General features: G+C 37.8%; 1 protein-coding gene and 1 non-coding gene across 2 annotated transcripts in view; both read right to left on the minus strand.

The window, feature by feature from the left end:
* Positions 1 to 16,092, minus strand: part of LOC140233823 (sodium-coupled monocarboxylate transporter 1-like) — a 42,113-nt gene that overhangs the window by 6,564 nt on the left and 19,457 nt on the right. Inside the window, exons 2-6 of the mRNA XM_072313915.1 lie at positions 6,487 to 6,552; positions 5,721 to 5,772; positions 4,370 to 4,437; positions 3,502 to 3,656; positions 341 to 481 (exon numbers count right to left, since the gene is read on the minus strand). Coding sequence (XP_072170016.1) covers positions 341 to 481; positions 3,502 to 3,656; positions 4,370 to 4,437; positions 5,721 to 5,772; positions 6,487 to 6,552 — 482 coding nt within the window. The remainder of the gene's footprint in view (positions 1 to 340; positions 482 to 3,501; positions 3,657 to 4,369; positions 4,438 to 5,720; positions 5,773 to 6,486; positions 6,553 to 16,092) is intronic.
* Trnav-aac (transfer RNA valine (anticodon AAC)) lies at positions 10,795 to 10,869 on the minus strand. The gene has a single exon. It is a non-coding gene; the product is annotated as a tRNA-Val (tRNA).

A 16,092-nucleotide genomic window follows, 5' to 3' on the forward strand; every position in this document is an offset into this window, starting at 1 on the left:
CGTCAGCTGCAGCTAGAGAACACGGAAATAATTCGTAGTTTATATAACAGTGTAAGAAACAAACATTTGGGCATTCTCTAACGTAGATGCACACATAAACATAACAGTAGTCTATAGTGCATTACACGTACGTATATAGGCCTACACACATACATGCAGATAGATACACAGACATATATTTCTGCAAAAAAGAAAAGAAAAAAAGAGTAGAGAGGGAAAGATGAAAATGTCGATGGGGAAATATATCGTGTGAAAATTGTAGGTCTACTTCTTCTTTAGGTCAGATTTCAACTAAATCCCTTTCGTTACCCCGACCTGACCCATGTTTATCTCTACTCACAGCTTGGCCACCTTGACGTCCCCACACGTGAGGTATCGCTGGACCTGGCTTTGATTGACCCCATAGACGGCAGTCCAGGTGAACGTCCCGCCAATGACCACTGACCAGAAAGTGTGCCGGACGGTAGGGTCGGGGTTGAAACTGTCGGATATCAAAAACAATCATAACAAACAACGTTAAACATTTGGTGAGATCGTGTGGTCTTATCCAGTGGTCTACAAAAATCACTATAGCTCCTCTGAACCTTGATGTTGCATGAACAAATGCAATCAAATTAAGTCAGAAAATCAAACACAAATGCGGTATCAGCCAATCAGAATTGAGTATTCAGAGACTTATGTTCGATTTTCTGACTTTAATATGCTTGATGTCAACTTTTATGCAACAGGGTCCTGCAAGATGCTTTTTGTGAAATATGGAATAATCATGTAAATGACATGATTTTATATAAGTATATAAAAGGCCTCATCGCGATGATAATTGAAGTAGGCTTACTATTTATATTGTGATATTATAATATATTACAATCACTGATATTACAGTTCATATCACTCACGTGATCCCAAATGCTTGAGATGCTGAATAATACGATATACGTTGTATGTCACACTATAATATATTTAGATATCATTATCTATCTAAATATCACTCATTTCTTCAAACGGCGCACTGTTGTCGTTCATTTACTGTGTGTTCCAGGCCTGTTCATTCCCTTGTGATAAAACAGAAATCTATTAGGGCCTACACTATCGGACAAAGTTGAATAGTGATCTGATTGGAAAACACTTATACACGAGATTACCACCTAAAGAGAAAAGTCCTTAAAATCAAAATATTGTACAATGAAAGTCAGAATTCCACGTAGTGAAAGCATTGTACAATGATATCCCGGAAGTTTCTTATCATCGCAGCGCATGGACTATGCGAATATCTGCACCTGGCGACACATACGCGAGCACATGTGTCTTTCTGAAATCAATAGCATGGTGCATGTCATTCGTTTTCATGTGCTTCAATCCCGACAGAACTATAGGCCTATAGAAATTATAATGCAGTAGTTTACACAACGGCAATTTTCCTTCTATGCAGCACGGGGTGATTGTCTGGTTATTAGTCAACTTATTCGCGGACCTGAACTAATTGGCTTATATTTCTGAAGCGCGTTTAGAAAATCACTCCGTTAGCACATTAAAAAAATAAAAATAAAAGGGTATAATTATATTGTACATCTAACTGTCTGGATGTTAGAAATCTATTACAAACACCAACCAGCAACGTTTACGGGGGGGGGGGGGGGGGGATGTACGCACATGCACACACGCATACGCATGCGGAAATGGTGAATCGAATGTTTTCACAATGCTTCAGACAAGAGGCGTAATAAGAGTTCAGAAAACAGACAAAGTGGTAGGGTGAATCGAATTATGAAAATGCATCTCATAAAATACGATATGGGTATCAAAATTAATGCGTCGCTATGTTCAGTTGATCCATGGCTTTTCACTATTATACTCTACCGCGGAATACACTATTCCAACCTTCCAGACAGTACATGTATTCATAAAACGCGCCCCCTACAGAGCGCCGGGACGTGACCTCACGACATCGGAACATATGACGTCACAAAACGGCTTCTGCATCCCCGACATTCCATCTCGTCCCCGGATGGAGAAGAGGTTTCCGGGTGATTGACGAATCAATATCGCCGGTCTCGCACTCTTAAAGGTCCAGTTTACCTTTGGAAACAGTGATTTTAAAAAATTTCAAGATATACCATTTAATGCATATGTGTAGGTCTGTTGTACCACAAAACCTCTTATCATGTAAAATTTTCGCGATAAAGCCTAAAGTATAAGGAGATAATTGTGTTTTTCTCAATAAACCGTAACTGTAGACGGTTTAGTCTAGAAACATTTTTATTATAACTATTGTTCACATTTTGTATACTAAACAATACTTAGTCATCGATTTTACCAATTCAAATTTTTACAGTAGTTATTTCTAACCCGAACTCATATTTTAGAACTATTCTAAAACATTAATGCTGGGATTTTGTCTCATCTGCAAATGGTAAATTATGCCTTTAACCGGCTGGAGCAATAAATGACAGAATATACAACTTATATCTTTACTGTTCGTGCGTCCATCTTGCTCTCAATCCATCTCCTTCTCTCCCACCCCCCCCCCTCTCTCTCTCTCTCTCTCTCTCTGGCACACACACACACACACACACACACACACACACACATACACGCTGTCTCAGTCTCTCTCTATGATAATGTTTTCAAACATCTATTTTACAGGTTGTCACAAAGGTCTGGTCTGAGCACGCCCAGAAATTAGTGTTTAATAGTTGTGATGCACATTATTATATAAATGCTGGCTAGACGCCAACTGTTTCACATTCTGTTGACAATGTTACTGGAAGACAGCGGGAACGCGCCCCAGGGAGAGGAATAGTGCATCGACAGCAAAATCGGCATGTCGGCTGCAGCCGGTTACATTGCGAGGATCACATGCGATCAGAATTATGTTCGCTGTTTATCACATTAAAGGGATGGTATAGTGTTGGTTGAGGTGATGATTCAGCTTTTGACTTTTTTTGCGAGATACTTAGAAACCATGCTTTATGAAATGTTAAAGAGCATACAATTCTAAGAGGAATTCAACGTTTATTTGACGGAAATCAGTTTTGAAAAAGCTGAGATATCCAAAAACAAAGTAATACAAAGCTACCCTAATAAAAGGTGAGTCCCACCTTTCATCGGGATTGCTTTGTTTTGGATATCTCCGCCATTTCAAAACCAATTTTCATCAAATAAATATGGATTCCCCTGTATGCTCATTCATACACTTTCATAAGAGGTTTCTCATTATCAAAAAAAAAAAAAAAATTATCAAAACAGTTGGAAACCTGAAGCCCCATCTCAAATAGTCCATCCCTTTAAACGTAAAGTAGGATTACTCACCGGCCGAGTGCAAGCTGCGGAAGATATGATTCGGGGGAGAATATATCTTTGTGTAGTTGATGGTGGTAAACGTTAGGAAAAGTTAGGAATGCCGTAGCTAAAGACAGAGAGAGATAGAGATTGAACAGTATGTATAGGCTTAATAAATATCCCACTATATAACAATATGCATTCGAGAGAAAACAATCTTACTCGATGAAGTCGATCCTGCCTCCCTCGTCGGCGATGCGCCAGGCATTGCCTATCCCGCCGAGACGGATGGAGGTCTCGATGATGATGGCAAGGAAGCCGATCATCATCACCGTCACCTGGAAGACATCGGTCCACAGCACCGCCTTCATCCCGCCCTACCATGGTACGAACACGAACACGATCACGGTTACTACATCGATCAAGAGATTTGATTTGGACTTTAAAATGAAATTGGTCTCTTATGACGGTTAGTTTTGTTCTCTTATTCTTTTCTCTTTTTTTTTTGTAATTGCTGACCGAACTCAAATTACAGATAAAGCCTGGTAAGTGAAAAAGTTAAAACTATAAAACAAGACGAAGTCTACCAACTTTGATTTCAAAAATACCCATATCGTAACTACAGCAATATTAGTCCGCTATTACTTTCAATCACTAGTCTGAGTGATGTTGTCTTTGAGTTGACCAAGTTTATTCATTGTAACGTGTTGGTTTTTTTTTTTTGTCATTACATACTATAGGTTGAGTTACCCCAAATACAGAGAAGAAAGGGGCCCTGTCATAAAGCTTTCCATTATTTTGTTTACCTACTTCCTTATTGTCAGCATTATTGAATTCAAGTTGATCATAACATCTAATCCATAAATTATATGAAATTGGAATGAAAACGTTGTTTTGTTTTTTTAATTCGAATGAAATTTCCTTAAAACCAAACAAGTAACAAGGGTTCATGAACTTGCTCGTGATGGTATTTATATAAAATATAATATATGCTAAATATCCGGTCGAAGAAAATTGCTGGCATTGTCTGAAGTCAAGGAATTTGCCAGGGCAATTGAGCGGGCAGAGAATATTGTGAGAGATTGCTTACGATGGTTGTGTAGAAGGTACAGACGATACCGATAGCGAGAACCGATCCCCATAAGTTGAGTCCAGTGACTGTGAAGTGATAAATATCCATCGTTTAATGGTTTTCAAGCGATACAAGCTATTCAAATTCCTCAGCAAATAATATGACGGATATATTTATCAAAGAATTAAGTAACAGAGAGATACCCTTTATCACAACACAGCATTATGCTCTACACTGAGATAAACAAAGTTACTCCATTTTACATAGCAGGGACACTAAGATCGATGTAATATAGCATTCTTCCTTTCATCATTTCTTTTAACTCCAGAGTAATACTTTTCTGCATTTTATCGAAAAGAAAACATTGATAAAACAACAAATCCACGATTGTAAACTTTGGCTCCGAGCGAATTTAGCATAAAAGAGAAAAGAAAAGAAAAATTCATCATTGCGTCCGCTTTCTTTCCAGTGTCCGTAACTTTGAAATATCTGTAGATACAATGCAAGACCTAATCCGTATGCTTAGTTCCATAAAATCACTGCCTTGCCGATTGGGCACTCAACAAAGCAGTAACTGTTCCATCCAAAAAGAAAAAGAAAATCTGTTGACACTCATCTCGTAACATTAACAACACATTTATAAACGGCCACTTGCTGCACATAATTATCGCTATAAAAGACCACCGTTTGCTCGTGTGCAAAAAATAGAAAGGCGCTGCCTTCACACGAACATCCCTATTAGCCAATCAGGAGGCGTGATGCAGAGACGCCCATAATTATCAACCGATGGGGCTGCACAGTGTGGATACGCCCACTATCATTATCCAATTACATATCGCCTCACTCTGCGGCTGTACACGCCCACCATCCTGATTATCCTAATACCCCCGCGCTCCCACGCAAGTTGACTCCCAACCACAAATTTTGCCGCAAGAGTCTCTTGTGCTGCAAGTCTTTCTCCGGTTGATCTCAGGCAGTATTGCAAGTAATAGACGAACATAATTATTGTGCCTGTATGTCAAGACTTTCTTTTCTTGAAGACGACATCAGCACAGAATGGTAAACCTTCAAGATTCGTATCAACCAAATGTAAAAACGAGTACTTTACTTCTTCAAAATAAAATGCAGTTCCCGTCATTCCGTTACCTCTCTAATAATCTTGCTAAGCTCATCTACACTTACTAAACCGATAATTCAGTCGTGGCATAAATGATGGCGAAATCAGGGAGTTTAGATGTATTTTTCTTCTCGTCACAAGTAAACCAGTGACTGATTTCACTGAGAAAATACGTGACACTCTGGTTGAAGTGCATTATCACACGTAATAAGGTATAAAGTAATATATCTAACTACACAAAACATTATTTACCAGCACTCAAGGCCAGGGCAGGGGCGTAGATGACAATTCCCATGTAGATGACCTGGTCAGAGTGGAGAAAGAAAAAAAAAATAGCTGAATGAATAATAACAGTTGGAGAAATAGAGGTAATAAGGATAAACAGTAATAGTAGTAGTAGGAGTAAGTAGTAGTAATAGAAGTAGTAGTAGTAGTAGTAGTAGTAGTAGTAGTAGTAGTAGTAGTAGTAGAAGTAGTATATAAAAGTACAGTATTAATGAGAGCTGCCTGTTGTTGTTGAGATATATGGGGAAATCTTGACACCAGCTCTATAGTTCTTGTGTGCTTTTTAATCTATTTCATGACGTGTTGCAGGCAGCTCTTACATGGAGCTCTGTTTCATAAACAATAAGATATTTCACCAACAAATTATAAATATTACGTTAAAAAATATTACGTTAATTTGCCTGCTCATGTATGATAATTACCTAAAGCAAATAGAGCACATAAGCAGTTACAGTCGTTGTAATAGTTACGTCGATGAACAGTCGATATTAAGAAATTAAAGAATATATACTGTATATCGGCAGTACCGATGGTTGCGGAGTTTGATGACAAATTTGAAGGAAAATGACTGATAAAGATGTCGAGGCAATACATATTAATATATAATAATAGAATATATCAATATATAATTCTACCAATGATGATATTGATAAAAAGACTTTTACACTTTTAGTAGTAGTTAAATGGGACAGTACACATCATACATTATGCCAATCAATCTGAGACTCCTTACCGTCTGTGCGCAGAATGTCAGCATTCCACAGATTCGAACTGCTCGACTGAATCGCTTCTCCAGATACTGCAAGAAATGAAAAAAAAAAAATATTATACTATATACTATATAACACCCGACAAATGATTTGCTAATGCCTTAACTTATAGAAAATTGATTATTGACCAAATATCAAGAAATATTCGGTTCGTGATACGGATTGACTAATAAAACGCGAGTTCATTGACCTTCTTGGGTTGGTATAGCAGCTCATAATTTAAAGTCTGCGATCCATTACGCAACCTCTTCACACAACCTTCGATAACTCTTTTACTCCGATATCTTGAATTACTATAATATGAATTATATGTGTGATTGTGGGGATTATTCTCATAGTCACACTATAAGCGTATATTGTTTTTATGTCCTCCTCGATCATATAACTGCACAAACAATGTTAACGAGCTTGTGTTTTTATGTACCTATGCTGTTTTCCCCATGTTTTTTTTTCTTCTTTTTCATAATCTTTCCTTGTTTTGTCAATTTTTTTTAATTGCCTTATATCTACACGTTTGTACAATTTGCTCATATTCACATGCATTTTATATCTATATACTGATCGGAAATAAAGATTGAATTGAATTGAATTGAATTGAATTGAATTGAATTGAATTGAATTGAATTGAATTGAATTGAATTGAATTGAATTGAATTGAATTGAATTGAATTGAATTGAATTGGACATCAAGATTGCTGAAAAAAAAAAAGAAATAGCTGATTGCAAGAATACCAGATCCAGCAGCTCTCCAGTGTCTTGATCAGTGGACAATGTTCTTTTTTTTTTTCTTTCTTTCTTGCATTCATTCAAATCAGGTTGTTTTGGGCTGTTGTTGTTGGTGGTGGTGGTGGTGTTGTTATTGATGTTGTGGGTTATTTCAGCAGATCCTATTTAGTTGTTGTTATTGCCTCTGCCGCTTTTGATGCTGTTGGTTCCCATTATTTTCTTATCTACTGAGAAGGATCTAAGTATTCCAAAATCATCACACACATTATTATCATAAAACTCTTGCGCGAATAGCCTAAATGCCTTCTCCACCACCCAAGCAAATAACTTGAAAGTACAATTCGATTGGACCGGACTCTGCCGGCTATCAGCTACGTAGGAAGTTCAATAAACACCGTTATTTATACACCTACAACTGCACTCTCGTGAGGTAAAGTTAGCAGTGGTAATGACCGAGGTTACTGCCATCGTCACAGTTAATGTTCGGTCGCCATATAAATGTGCCCTGTGCAAGCACCTCATCCAGAAATTTCAAGCATGTTTCTCATCAGTGCACATACAATGTAGGGTCAAATGAACTAACACGCCACCCTTGCATGTGAACCCACGTGACCTCGCGCGGAAACGTCGTCTGCTGATCTTGCAGTCTTAATATAGTAATAGTAGATGGATAATCTACATTTCAACTTTCTCGATTCTTAACAGCTTGTGGGGGAAGAAAGTTACCTTTTTTCACTTGCTAGGAAAGATATCAAGAACAGCGTTTTAGTGAAAGACCACTGACAGGAAAATTTCGTGTCGGAAAACCATTAAGAGATTTCTCTATTAAGGCCTATAGCTGCATGCGACACTTTGCAAACAGTTTTTTTTTTTTTTTTTCGTGCTGGAATTAATTCGACTTGTTATGCACGCTGTGTTCTTCATATCATCAAAATACAATTCACTATGTGGGGGCACCGCGGTAAACATGTATCTGCTAAGGAATGGTGAGTAAATATCAGTAAGAGTTTCAGTACCACGTCCTCTCAAGCTAATTCAACGTGTAATTCTGTTTGACACTAAAAACATGATGTGCTCACAGTCACAGGAAAGAATCAATACTACTCCCGAGACAAAAGACTAAACTTTGACACAAAATACTGAAGACAAGTTGGAGCAATTCAACATTTATGGAGTGCTAAACATCAACACATGCAAGCCCTGACATTTTTTTAATCAAAAGAGTATAAAAAGATATCATACAACAAACAAGCATACAAATAAACATACAAACAAACCCAATATCTTTTGATCTGATTTTGCAAAAATCCCTGTGAGTGAATATCTGCCTTGACCGCCCTATATATAAATGCCATACTATTAAGGAAGTAAACAGGTCCAGTCTGGATTGCTCGGCGGGAATTGTACGAAGCCCGGATTCACTGTGTCCGGATTTGAGAGATGCCGGGTCCTTACCCCCCCCCCCCCCCAAAAAAAAAAAAATATATATATATATATATATATTCTTTTAGGAGGTGTAGAAGCATGTTATTTTTACTGACCACTCATAGCATCATGTATACAGCCTGACACATATTTTCATGATCATCCATGGTCGTCATAATCGCGATCCCAATCACGTTGCAAAGCTGAATTGGTAGGCCTACTACAAAAGTCATAATCAATGATTTAGTTGTTGTTTTTTTCATTTTTGCATCGTTAGTTTCTGCAGATACTGGCCTTCCCTGAATAACTATCAAAAAGTTAATACACTCCTCTTTCAATCAATTTACTGAACGGTCTCTACGTAGTCGTTCAAAATTAAAACCTGAGAAAATCACCCATGAAAATATAGGTACAATAGACACAAACAGTGGAATAGATGTAACAGCTTTGTCTATTTTACTTGGAAGTTAAAGCTTATCTAATCATCGTTTGTAATAAAGGAACTCAGCGGAGGCACAGTCAGGTCTGCTTGGCTCTTCGTCAAAATTCAATGCTGGAGATATAACAATATGTAAATTATATATCACATAACTAAAGAGTGCCTAAGGCTAAGACATGGAAAATCGCTAAGATTCAGCATTAGCCTTTAAAATAATTAATGCAAATGTGTTTGTTTGTTTGTTTGTTTGTTTGTTTGTTTGTTTGTTGTTCTTGTTGTTGTTCTTGTGGTTTTTTTTTTCTTTCAGTCTTTAAAACAGCCAGAACGTCTTAATAAGAGAATCGGAACGATAATCATGCTATATCGATCGTTGAAAATTTCCCATTCTGCCACTGGAATACACTGTGGTTGTCCAATATGAACTTACACTTAGCGATTGGCTTGTACCTCTGGCCCACAACGCATTCCTCTTTCTACATTATACACAGCTAAAATGATCGATGACAGTGGCAAATCCAGGTGTTAAAACAAAAGAAATAAAAAGAAAATTGGAAGGGGTGCGTGCGCCCCCTTTAATTTGGTTCATGCGCCCCCACCCCCCTTTACGGAATTCCTGGATCCGCCCCTGGATGATGGATAGGAGAGCGTTTCAAGTGCTTAGAGGGAGAAGGGAGGTGGGAAGAGGGAGAGCGCGAGAAGTTTCCTCCACACTCTCCCCACCCCTCCCCTCCCCCCGTATATTTTCGCGTTTTTATGTTTTACATAACATGATACTACTAAGTACACGTAACTACATCTCGAGAGGAGCTAATAAAGTTTTCGTGGGAAGAATGTTGTAATCCTGAAATCGAGACTAACTAATGTTTAATCGATAAAACATAATATATTGACCAGATTGTGAAGTGTGTTTGTGAATGGAAGCACTTTGGCTCTACGTTTTCACTCATTTCCCCCTCACATGGCTATTCTTTTTTATTCTAGTCAGAATGTGGCGAGCATCCTTTTCAGTCTCTGGGGTGGGGTCATGTGCAGGTGGTAACCGACCCACTTAGCTGGGGTAGCTGCAGAGGATTGTTTTTCAATCCGGGCGCAGTGAGTAAGCTCATCGCTTTTCACGCAGTAATGTCCGCCTTAATGTCTCCATGTGGAACATAGCGACAACAAGAAGCGAGACATTGTGTCGTATCATGCTGGCACAGTGTCGTGCAGACCCCACTCTACCGGGACTTGGCACGCGATGTTGAGGCAACCTTCCGGTCTGAATTTCATGACCTGAGCGTTGCATGAACCTCATGGGAAATAATCAGGTCAGGATGGTAGACGTACAGAAACGAACAGTGAGTAATGACCGATGTAATCTTAAAGGAATAGTTAAATGTTACTTCAAGTGCAATGCACAAAATATATTCAGTTCACGAAATGCCAGCGATACGTTTGCATGCACCATGTATATATTTTGGAATCTCATGTGCTCGTATCAATACATTTTGATATGTTTCAAATCAATAACTGTACCAACAGAATAGATGGCACTTCCCAGTTGCACTTCTAATCTTTCCTAGAGAAAGATACTTTTCATAGAAATCGCCAAAGACAAACAAACCGACACTTGCATAATTATACTGAGAAAAAAAAACACGCTTATTTTTATTAGTTAGTGGAAAATTGAGCAAAGCAAATGGGATTCCATCGGGATTCGAACCCGAGACCTCCGGATTGTTAGCCCGGTGCTCTACCGTCTGAGCTATAGAAAGCCCTATAGTTCAGTGTTCGTCCCAGAAACCCTAGATTCTCAATGCTCAAGCATTGAGAATCCCGATGGAATCCCATTTTCTTTGCTCAATTTTCCACTAATAAATACTGTTCATTTCTGGTCAGTTTTTCTGTTTGCGTTTATTTTTATTAGTGATAAGAATCATTCCAAATCCTCCCGTATCACAACTTTAGCACAATTTATTTTGTGTGTATATAATATGTGTCCGCACAGTTCAGATGATAACATTATATAGGTCTACTTAACCTGCAAAATAAACTTTAATCAATCCCGAGCGATGACATATATCACCCAGACAAAATGATATCACGGACAAAACACGAATACCTATAAAGAAGCACCAAATGTTCTGTTAGCTATAGTGTGCATACCACAAGTTACCTCCGGATCAAGATTCGACAAACCTTTCGGTTGAAGGAAACTTTGTGAGTCTTTTAAACTGTGAGAGCTATAGGGCACTGCACTTAAAAAAAAAAAAAAATCTCATAAAATGCGAATACGAAAGTACATCGTACAGCTTGTGTAGTTTACTTAAGCATCGTCTGTCATCTGCGGGCCTCGCGCATGTGCGAATTTTCAGGATACCACTCCCGCAAGTGTCACAAATTCAACTTTCAGTTTACAAAGGTGGGCATACAAAGAAGAAAGGTTTTTTTTTTTTCTCTTTTGTCGTTTTTTTTTTACACCCAATCATCGTTATCATGCTAATTACTTGTAGACCCTTTCTAATATGCTGAAATTTCTTTCAATTCAATAAAACATATGACTAAAAAGTTTTTTTTTAAAGCGGAAACACGTGGAGAAAATAAGATTTTTTTTTTTACTGAATATAAAGTGCATTGTCAAAGTGCATTGTCCTGCAACCCATTTCCGTCATAGTAGTTTGTGAGAGCACATGATTTCGAGACTCCTGCTATCTGTTGCTTTTTGCTTTATTATTACTTGTATTTCATTTTTTTTTTTTTTTTTACTCCTGGATGGTTAACCACATCCGACTAACATTTTGTGCAAGAAAAGAAACAACAGTAAAGAAACATTTAAAAAAACAAAAACAAAACAAAAACAAAACAAAAAACACGCTTTGTATCCAAAGGAAGTGGTATCCATACCGTTCCACCGCACATAATGTACCAAGGAGTTTACCACTGGTATACCTCCTCGTTTGTACGTGTCGAAAAGAAATGGCCTTACTGTCATCCCTGCTGAAGACAACATTGCCATTGCAGTTATAATATCTGCACGTGATCATTATTAGAACACATTCAATTTTACAACATACCATTCATCTCAACCAAAAGGAGATTTCTATACCGACTACAAGTATGTTAAATGAAAGGAAGAAAGGACCTTCGTACACACCAGGTAAAGAGAACTACTTGATTTCATATTCATATTGAAGTCATGAATATAACGCAATATACTTTTTTGGGGGGTAAGTATACTCAGACCCAAACAACAGAATAAAATTAGAATTGCAAGACACAAGTAAAAAAAGAGAAAATAATTTCAAAGTTTTATAATACCACAAGGAATCCAAGGAATGTACGTGTATTTAGGCCTACGTCCCGTTTAGCGGAATTTCGAGCCATATAGAACACTTCTCTTACTCCCTTGATGAGTGATGGTAAGTATTAGAAGTGCACTATTCCCCTCCCTCACCCCCGAATAAAAAAAAAAAAAGACAGAGAGAGACAGAGAGAGAGAAGGGTAATTATTTTTAAACCCACCTTTACGTGGCCGTCTTGCAAAAGATTCGTCAGACGAGGCTAGCCGGCGAGATAATTTTAGCGCCCTCACTGGTCTACTTGCATACGATTTCTGCTTCGTTTTTTGTTTTTGGATTTATTATTATTATTTTTTTTTTTTTGGGGGGGGGTGCGTTTTTGGGGTAGGATTGTTGTCGTTGTTTGTAACGAGGCTCGTTTTTGGCAGAACGAGGCATTGGTGGTAAGGCGCCAACACAAATTATTCTACTGAGAGTGACGAATCGGTATCCTTTTCCACGTCTATTATCTTCTATAGCGCTATAAGTATTGAATGTACGAATCAAAGGACGGAATTCGATTGATAAAGAATGGATTGCGGCACCCTAAAAGGTGCACATTCCACTTAGAAGAATTGGATTGTCTACCTCAAAACAACATTTCAGTATTATTGTCAAGGTTGTATCACATACATGTCATGTACAACAACGAACGAGGACTACATGTGTGTATTACACCAATTGAATAGTCATTTCGAGATACACGTTGATCGCCCTTAAAGGAGACCTCCGGATGATTTTCAGATTTTTACGTTTAAACAACTATAAATTAGTTATACTGAGGACAGAGTTTCAGAATTTGTGATAATTGGGATGAAGAATAAGAATATTTTCAAAATCCAGAACAAATTGCAATGAACAAGGATGATGACATGGCAGAGTCACCATAAGAATGCATGAGTTGGGGCTCAAGGAACCAGAACAAAAGAAGAAGGCATGCATAGATTATACACAGGTGAACTCGCAAGCAAGCGGTATTGTAATGGAATTACACTGCTACATTTCTGAAATATGTGAACCTCCTATGTCATCATCCTTGTTCAGTGTAATTTGTTTAAGATTTCTTCAAAGTATTGTTTCTCTGCCCAAGAACCACAATAAATTCCACAAATCTATACATGGAGTTGTCGATTTATGTACTACATGATGTGAAATTATGAAAATCGTCTGGAATGTCCCTTTAAGTATTGTCGGGTGATTTACATCAACTTACAAGCATTATAACTTACGTATCTTTTTTATAAGTCTAATTCCCTCAAATTGTCATAGGTGTGATTTTCTTCGACACATCTTTTTTCTTCAGAGTTTACAATTTGTGCTTTGGAATTACACAGTCCTCCTGTGATAATTCATTTGCGCTTCAACTCTGTACAGATGGGAATTGATGCTCTTGAGTCAAAATTGTTATCAATCAGATCTTTGTGAGGATTGAACCACTGATGTTCAGTGTCTGAGGAAGACTAGCTACCCACAGAACCCATTGATAGCCCAAAGTTTTTCATTTTAAATCGAATGAACAATACAAAATGTCTGAAAGAGAGACTATGAAGTGATTTGAACATCCCAAGACATACCTTCCTCTCGTCAGCAGAAAGATGATGCTGGTATGCCGTGACAGAAGTAAATCATGACGTCATTGAAAATGTACAATTTCTGCAATTTACTTTGATCACGACATGCCTACCGAGTACGTGAGGGGAGAAAATGCCCTTCTTTGCAAGGAGGATTTATGACATAGCTCGCCTAAACGACGCGCGCGTGGATACACATGATGTCGTGTATTATTTTCGTTCTACTTACAAGACGAGTGGAATCGTATATTTTTTCCGACTGCCCATAAATGTCACTGAAGATAAAACAACATTCCGTATCAAAAGAGGAGGAAAGTGTGTCACTTTACCCATCTCGTAGCCAAACGTGCCCCCCTTCCCCCGCCTCCTCCTTGGCACTTCCTCCACACACCGTTATATTCTCGGATACATCTCGATTTCGGTTCACACAATGTAAACATAACCTCTTTTTGAACCAAGTTCCAAAAGCATTGAATTTTTCCAGAAGATATAGGGCTCACACGGGTAAATAATTCCCCATAGACATGATAGAGACGTGTGTTAAAATTGAAAATTAAAAAAAAAATAAAAATTCTGTAAAATAGCTGGGAGAAATGAGGTGTTTCATCTTCACTAACCTGGATAAGTGAGATATACCCTTTCATCCATCAAATTTCCAAGGGGGTTCTTCAGCTCAAACTCTGTCCAAGGGTCCGACAAGCCAGACTACGAGTTCTTTTCACTCAAAAAATCACCTATTTTCTGTACATGCACCCAATGAAATATAGTCCCCTCAAATTTCATGAAAAAAGCTTTCATCTTCCAACCAAAATGCAGTTTGTAGGGGAATTCATACTCAATATCTACAGCTATTCATTTTTTTTTTGCCAAACTGCATCATTGATTTTTTATTATTATTTTTTCTTCATTTATTTTGGCATCTTTGGTACGAATTTGTGAAGGGGTCTGGGACATTCCATTTTATTTACAGGTGTGGGCCCTATACGTGTATACCGAACAGCAGAATTGTCACAACGATTGTGACTGTGATTGCTCTGTTATCTGTACATGTTGCTACATCGCTTTTTCGGTATATTAGATGTATCTGAAGTGACAAAACACCCATATATAACAGTACCATTTCCTAGAACAGCAACTATTGGAACAGTCATTAAAAAATCATGATTGTTATTATTTCATTCCTACTTGTACACATTATTTCCATTATCATTATAACTTTTTTATCATTATCATCATCATAACTATCATCATCATCATCATTGGAAGTAGAAGTAGTAGTGTAGAGGTAGTAGTAATAGTATAAGTAGTAGTAGTAGTAGTAGTAGTAGTAGTAGTAGTAGTAGTAGTAGTAGTGGTAGTAGTAGCAGTAGTAGTAGTAGTAGTAGTAGTAGTAGTAGTAGTAGTAGTAGTAGTAGTAGTAGTGAGTAGTAGTAGCAGTAGTAGCAGTAGTGGTAGTAGTAGTAGTAGTAGTAGTAGTAGTAGTAGTAGTAGTAGTAGTAGGTAGTATTGGGATTATGTCATCACCACTCTTACAATTATCATCATCGATATGGCACTATTGACATCATTTCCATAATTCATTCCAGTACTCTGATCTAGATTACTGCTATTACTATTTTAACTATGGCCACAGAGAGGGGTCTTCTTTCTGCCCGAGCAATTAGAGATTAAACCTTAAAAAAATGGTCAACACTCCCACACTCCAAAATGAAACAAATGTTACTTCAGACAAATCTCCAACAAGCCCTCTCAAACTGACCTGTATATGCGTTCAAGTTGGCTTTAACTCATTCGCCTTACACTTTCTTTCTTTCTTTCTTTCTTTCGTGACATAAATCCGACCATTGTTGGTTTTACCGGAATTGGGTCAAGGAATCAAAAACACTAACGCTGTGACTCTCACGGGGACTGATAGGGCAGTATACTACATTAACTTCTCGTCCTATTGTGGTATACAATGCAACAACTCACTGTTTACAATCTATTGAAAGGTCAAATATTTGCCAATATTCCTGGGAAACCAATTTCCTGACATCTAAGACGATTACGCACAAGTCTTACTATGTTATCCCATTTCTTTCCTTTTTGGAT

This window comes from Diadema setosum, chromosome 10 (genome assembly GCF_964275005.1).
Source record: "Diadema setosum chromosome 10, eeDiaSeto1, whole genome shotgun sequence".
Taxonomy (NCBI): Eukaryota; Metazoa; Echinodermata; class Echinoidea; order Diadematoida; family Diadematidae; genus Diadema; species Diadema setosum.